We start from the raw sequence: 7963 nt of genomic DNA on the forward strand, positions 1-7963 counted from the left end.
CTTTAATTCCCTTCCATAGAGGAGTTCATATTGAGAATCATGTAGCACCTTTTGTAGTATGAGATTTAATTTCCTTCCATAGAGGAGTCATATTGATCACGCTCATGATAATACCCTTATAAGTGAACGACCTATCTTTGAAGAGTGGCAAACTCTTTACAATAAGGCGGTCAAAGGCGACAAACCAGCTTGTCAATATATTCTTTCCGCTCTTTAAGAATCTCTTTTGCTTGATGTATGTAATCTTTCAACCTCACAAGCTATATGGGAGTATTTGAAAGTAAATTTTGAGAAGAAATCTATTACAGAAATACTTTATCTTTGTGGTAAACTCATTGAGTTACAATAGCACATTGGAACTTGTATGACAACACATATCTAAGCTTGCTGCCAGCCAGTGATGCTATTCCACGAACACAATTGGTAACATAACTTCTTGATATTGTAAAGGATCCTACTTGTGATACTATTGTTACCATATTATCTAACAAAGATGGGATCAATTTTGATTGAGCTTTTATATCTTTGATTGAATATTCAGAACAACATGAACAATGCCACAAAAATCAAGAAATAGTTATGATCTCACAAGAGGACATGCAATCAAAACAAATCAGCCAAGCATTACTTGCTTGAAGGCATTCCTTTCCACTCTCTACACGTAGGAGTGGTCATGGTGGTAACTTCCCTCATCTCAAGTTTCCTAATAGACATTGTTCTTATTGCAATATAAATGGTCACACTACAGATGATTGCTGGGAAAAACAATATGATGAAGAACATGGTATTATAAATAAACAATTGTGTTTATTCAGAGATGATTCTCCTTGTGATTATTGCAAAAAAGTGACCATCCAACCCATCTATGTTTTAAGAGACGTTTTGATTCATATCATAATAAAGCATATGCTACTACACAAGACAACACTACTAAAGAAAAGAAAGGGTACTACATTTTTGTGATGGATCTCATTTTATTATTGATTTTGGTGCTATGGGAAACATGACAAATCAATCCCAATGGTTACATAATTATCATTCTATTCCTCTCAAGAAATTGGTTTATCTTGCAGATGGACACAATCTGCCAAGTCAAAGGTATATGTGATATATATCTAGGTAATCTTTCTTCAACAAGAACTTTGTGTGGATTTTTACATGTTCCAAATCTACAAAGGAATCTTCTTTCAGTTACAAGACTTGTGGATCTTGGTCTCTTTGTCAGTTGTGACCATATTAAGTGTCGAATTGAGAAAGATAGCCAAACAATCCCTGTTGCTCCTCGAAATGGTAATCTTTTTGAGTTATCTTTAAATGAAGATGTTGCAAATGTTGTTACAACTCCGAGCGATCTTAACAGCAAAATATGGCATCATCACTTTGTTCACTCTGATTTTTCAATGCTTGCCAATCTTTATCAATGTGACCTTGTTCAAGGTATGGAATTTAAAGCTCCTCCTCATATGGGTATTTGTGAATATTGTGCACTTTGAAAGCATTTTCGCAAACCCTTTTCTATTTCCACCACATCTCATTCTAGTGATTTTCTTAATCTTATTCACACTGATATTCATGGACCCTTTCCTCCATCAAAATATCAATCTCGGTATTTCATGACTTTTATTGATGACTTCTCAAGATACAACACTTTTTTTCTCTTGCGACACAAATCATAAGCTTTATTATCTTGTAAGAAAGATCAAAAAGCTACATAACCTTATAGTCATCACATCAAGAAACTTCTGTGATAATGGTGGAGAATACATTTCAAATGATTTTGATGATTATTTTAATAATCAGGGTAATTATCATGAATATACAGTTCCCTCCTCTCCTCATAGAATGGCATTACTGAATGTAAAAACAGAACTATTCTCAATGCCATGCGAGGTTTGCTCATTCATTCTAGCTTATCTCAATATTTCTAGGCTAAAGTAGATTTGATGCAGTATTTGTGCAAAATTATCTTCCTACAACTCCTCCTTCTGGTAAAATATGGATTATACTTGGATAGGTGAAACTTCTTCTGTTTCATATTTTCGATCTTTTGGATGTATTGCTTATACTCATGTACCCAAAGAGTCTCGTAGAAAACTTAATCCTCCCAGTTTGAAAGTTTTTTTCATTGGATATTGAACTTTTTCTAAGGGATACAAGTTTTATGATCCATTTTCCAAGAAGGTAATCGTTAGTCGTGATGCTATTTTCAATAAGCAACTTATGGGCAACACATGGTCTGAAGAGGATGCTGGGCAGAGGTGGTCACTAGAGGACGTTGATGATACAAACTCATTACTCACTTCTTTTCCTTTTCTATATGATGATGAACCTCCTTAACGGGATAATAATGACTCTTTAAATCGAGATTCACAACCTGCACCTATTATTGTTGATGATGACCTTGGAATTGATCTTTATGTTCATCTTCCAATCAATGCCATGTCAATATTTTGAAGACCCTATCTCTTATAGTGATGCCATGTCATCCCCACAAAAGGAACAATGGTAGGAGGCCATGGAAGCTAAGTATGAATCTCTTCTTCTAAAGATATATGGGTTCTAACTGGGTTACCACCTAGATGTACTGCTATTAAATGCAAGTGGGTTTATAAGACTAAAATAAAAGCAGATCGAACATTTGAAAAATTCAAAACAATGCTAGTTTCCAAAGGTTTCTCACAAATTGCTAGAGTTGATTATCAGTAAACTATCTCACCTGCTGTTCGTATTATAAGTATTCGAGTCTTGTTAGTTTTTGCTATTGAGTTTGATTAATAATCGTAAACAATCTCAAACCTTTTGCTTCATGCTAGATAGAGAGGATGGTGAATTGGCAGTGGTCTCAAAATGTAACAATGATGCGATCAGATCCACACAAACCCACTAGAGTCTTGTTGCATTATTTTGTAAGTACCAATTTGATACTAATTCAAATTGTGTGAATCCCATATCTTCCAACACTTGCACAAATTGATTATTAATATAGAAAATCTAAGCCAATTCTTATATCTCTATGTAGATTGATCTTTTTCACAATTATTGTTATCCACATCTATTTCTACGCCATAAATATTATATCTCTATGACTTGAGACATCATTAAATATTATAGTCTTGTTTTAACTAATGTCATTGCTATACAATGATGTCATTCTTATGTATCTAATAAAGTGGTTTGTTTGAGTGAAATAAAAGGTATCTAAAAGTCACAAAATGATGAATATTTTAAAACCAATGATAATGAAAGAAAATTGCTATTTAATTATCTCTTTGAGAGTTTTCCATATGCCAAATTGGTTTCATAGTGAATCTTAAAATGGATAGTAGCTAATGAAGCATATTAATTAGAGAAAACAATAGTGCTAATATAACCAATGTTTTCTTTTCAATAAGCAAGACCTCTAGATCTATGTTACAACCCTTCTTAGACCAAGGCATCGTAAAAGACACTATCATTTTCTAAAGCCTCATTAAACTCTCCAACGGGACGCTTAGAATCCCATGTTTGTATGAGATATTTACAACATGCTAGGAAGCAAGAATACAACTTTGGAAAGGAAGTACACCACTCCTAACTTATCATCTTAATTGTGATGCATTTATTTCCCCATGAAAACAATCACATCGATATGAAATAGCAGCATTAGTTGTAATCACCTTGACTTAGCATGTTAGAAAAGGATAAGAAATAACTTGCAATCCACATATAGATGAACCACCTAGATATTTGATAGCATCCTCTAGCATAATCTGTATGCATATTACGGATGAATGTAATGCACAAATGCTTATTCTTTATTTCATATTTGGACCTATTATACATTATTATGGTAAAGTAATTTTATTACATCAAATTATTCTAATTGAGTTCAATATCCTATGTTAGAGAAAATGTATTTGGTGGTGTATTTTTCATGTGAAGCTTTCAATGTCCTCACATTAACAAGTGACTTTCTATCAGAGAAACATACATACATTGGGGAGAGAGAGAGAGAGAGAGAGAGAGAGAGGAGTTTTGATCAAGATTTAATTAATAAAATAGATAAAATAAGATCTTGTATTGTTATGTTGAATTTTATTCCTAAACTCTTGAATAAGGATTCCCCTTTTCTAGGATTGAGAACATGGAGGTATTAATTATATTAAATGTTCCTAAAGTAATAAGAACAAAAGCTATTAGAAAAGTGCTACCCCCATAGTTGCTCCCTAACCTGGGTATGCAAATACTTGCATCAAGGAAGTGGTACAGTCTACTATAAGCATCCTTTTCCAAAATTTGATACAAGAGTCGTGGTATAACAAGGAAGGTCTGCAATCATAAAACTTGTGTGAGACATCTGATAGGATGAAACTAGTAACCATTTAAGAATTTGGAAACAACATGCTAAGAAATATGAGAACAACATGCATGTTTATATACCTGATAAGTTTATGGAAGCCAATGTGTAATTTTGAGTGCAGCAAAAAGGCTATCAAGAAACCAGTCACTATGAACTGAGATCACAACATCATCAATGATGATTGTTCCCTCCAAGGTGAATGGATTATACAACCCTTTGGCCATAGTAGAATGAATATCTACAAACCATAGATTTATTATTCAAATAAGCAATTATTCTTATTTAGCAAGCATGAAAATTGATGTCTTCTATCATAGCATCATTTTCCAACATTTGAAAACTTACCTGTGATTGAGTAGGAAACCATTTGGTTGATATTCTCATCCCAAGCCAACATTTTATCACCAAGGACAATATCTTTTGCATATTTGTAATAAAAGAGATGGTCATCTCCTACTAAGAAAAGAGGCTGTTAAATGAATGAGTTCTAGAATGTATGGGTTTGAAGATATAAGAAGGTCAAATTGTTGAGGGAAATTCCACCATATTGATAAATTACCAGAATGAATTAAAACGAAGTGCAAAGGAGTGAGCTCGATCCTCTTTATTTGTGTGTCAAAAGAACCATGATTTTGAGAGAGCTCAAGTTGCAAAAACATTGATGATGCATTTGCATCAGCATGCCCAAATCCATATATATAGTTGAACTCTAGCTTTTGGAGATTGGTATTCCAGACTGCAACCTTTTATGAAAATAGAATGTAAAAAGAATAAGTTGTGCATGATGTAGTAAAATGGGAGTAGCTAGATAATATTTAAAAAAATAAGAAACATAAATTAATTGTTAGGATAGTGCAACCATTTCAAGTGTAAATAGAAAAATTTTCTAAAACCTTTTCTCCAATGTCAATGTCACATATCTTTTTGCGATGTCCAACCTCTGTCATGACCATGGAGGTTCCTACACCATAAACCCATTCAATTAATTATGGACACTCGTAGCTCTTATTGTATTTTCATTGGCTACAACGTTACTATTTGTTTCTCAAACCTCGAAATGAGGTGCATCAAATTCAAAAATAGATAACGTCAGGTCATAAAGATGCGTGCACATGACTAAGAAAACGATCATGGATAAATGATGTCACCTTTAACACAACTTCCAATTGCATCAGCGGCACATCTTGCTCCTACACCTGCAAGAGTGGTAACTCCCACCACGGCTAAACTACAAAATGGCCCAAGTATTGGATCAGCTACAAGACATGTCAATAGTGCACCAGCTACTCCAAATATGCCACCAGCAGCAGCACCTAGAGTTGATTGGGAGCTCTAGTTAGATACGTGACTTATGGTAACTTTGGAGTATATAACACCTCAAAGACAAGTACATCAGCATTGGATCACAAACATGTCAAGTCATACACAATCAACATAGCTGAGAAATGAATATTAGCCGTAAGATGATAACAATGCGAGAACCATACATGCATATATGTGTGTAGGTTTGATATACATATATGTGTGAGAAACTAATATTAGGCATAAGATGATAACAATGTGATACCCATATATACATATATGTGTGTAGGTATGACATGCACATAAAATGAGTGCATGAAGAAAGGCTATGGAATGATGATCCATGAATGTCTATATTGTATGGAAGGACCAATGTTTTGATCATTTTAACCAACCAAGAAAGAGAATGGTCTTTTTCTTAAATATTAGTGAATAATAGACCGTAGGTACGGGAAGATAACCTTCGCCAACACAAATGGGTGAGACGTCCATGAGATGTCGTCCATTGTTTGAAGATGCAAGAGTGAGAGGCTCATATTCAGCAGTAAAGTTAGAAACATCAACTTCGATGGTGGTTAATGTGGTGGAAGAGGATGCGACCATCATTGATGGATTAGTTGTGAGAGTACTTGTTGAGGTCCCCTCTTTATACAAGGAGTTGACGTCATCTCCCGTATTATAAAGACCGCACCCAACAGTCCAAGCATTATCGTCACATATGATCTAAGAACCCAATAAATAGGAAAAATAACTATGTAAGCATAGCTACACAACATAAGCACGTGTACAATAGTACATACTCAAAACAAGCAGCCACTTACAACATTGGTGACTTCTGTATCATCGATGAAGACAATCTCTACACCAGCAGGGGAGTTTGATGATGCATCGCAGCCCCCAGTGGCTTGGATCTAGTACACACACATGGTACAGAAGTGAGTACGAAAGAAAACGAAGCAATACAAACAGTAAATTGAGAGTGAACCGCACGCACAATCCACATACCTGCAAGTTCCAATCACGGGTAACACCGTAAGCAGTGACAGTAGCCGGGATGGTGAGATATCCAGCCTCGATCATCTGACAAGTTGACTCTACCGCATCTGCCGGGACAGCACCCCAGAATAGGCCGGGCGTGCCTTGACCCAGCAGGGCCGACGCCAAGAGCGATATCCATGACGAGTTCTCTGGATAGCCACCGTCAGGAGGCGTGTACACGGACAGCTGCAATGTGGCCTCTGCTCCCTCTATAATGTTGCCATAACTGATGACGACGGACATGAATGCTATTAGGATCAGACAGAGGGGGCGCTGGAGGCGCATCGACGCGGCCGCCACCGATGATCCTGACTGGTGGTTGTAATGATGTGAAGCTTGTTTCTTCATAGATTTCTTACGCGGGCCCGTGCAGACCATGATCGGGGACCAAGATTAGCGCTTCCTGCACTGGCCGATGTTTCTGCAACCCAGCCACGAGGGGTATATCACACGTACAAGGTGGCTTAGTTGTATGTGTGCGTGTATATCGACTATAAGCGCGAACGCCGGCTCGCTCGTACAATACTGTGGCTGAGCGGGGCGCAGCTTATATACGCGTACGATGCCAGTCTCAAACACTTACAACACGCCAGCTTCAATGCCTGGCCGATGCTGAGCATTCGGCTGCCGCGTACGATGCCACTCTCAAACAGATACAACACGCGAGGTTCAGGCCTGGCCGATGATGCTGGGCATTCGGCTGCCGCGACCATCGCCGATTGACAGTTTTACGACCAGACAGCTGACGCGGTATTGTGGGTTTGAAACGGGTTAGACTTGCTCTTAAGAATCCAAGGGAAAAGATGCTAGCAAGAGTGTGGGAGCAGGGAGCTTTTTATCGTTTCCTACATGGAATATTTCAACATTTCCCACATGTTCATGTCGTATCCAACACATGTAATTAGGGGATTGCATTCCCCATTTGCAATAATGGGGACTCGTCATGAGAACGTACCAACATTTCCTATCCATCTATACCTACAACTACGGAATGGCATTGTGCATCTATAATTTTAGGGAAATTTTCAATATCTCCTACATGTTTATACATGTACTCTTTTATAAGACTAGGGAATTACATTCCACATTTAAAAATGTAGGGAATCACGGGTATAGAGATATTCCTAAATACTTTGAAAACTCACTACACACAAGATTAAGGGAATTCAAGCTTATGGTCTATATCTTGTACATTCAACCTATAACTAGTGGAATTTGCAGTTGACCATATAAAATGAACCTCCATTGTGTAAGAGGCACACATGCACATGCACACCCGACACA

At 36.8% G+C, this 7963-nt stretch overlaps 1 protein-coding gene across 1 annotated transcript; it reads right to left on the reverse strand.

Annotated features, from left to right (window-relative positions):
* Positions 1-5467: 5467 nt before the first annotated feature.
* LOC148035397 (uncharacterized) lies at positions 5468-7057 on the reverse strand. Its single transcript, XM_087680819.1, has 4 exons — positions 6647-7057; positions 6463-6552; positions 6103-6364; positions 5468-5652 (listed from the first exon to the last, which is right to left on the reverse strand). The coding sequence occupies exons 1-4, from the start codon at positions 7055-7057 to the stop codon at positions 5468-5470; spliced, it is 948 nt and encodes a 315-aa protein (XP_087536945.1).
* Between the last annotated feature and the right edge of the window lie 906 nt (positions 7058-7963).

The sequence above is a fragment of the Lygodium microphyllum genome, chromosome 6 (genome assembly GCF_053477565.2).
Source record: "Lygodium microphyllum isolate KBCC chromosome 6, Lygodium_microphyllum_v1.1.10, whole genome shotgun sequence".
Taxonomy (NCBI): Eukaryota; Viridiplantae; Streptophyta; class Polypodiopsida; order Schizaeales; family Lygodiaceae; genus Lygodium; species Lygodium microphyllum.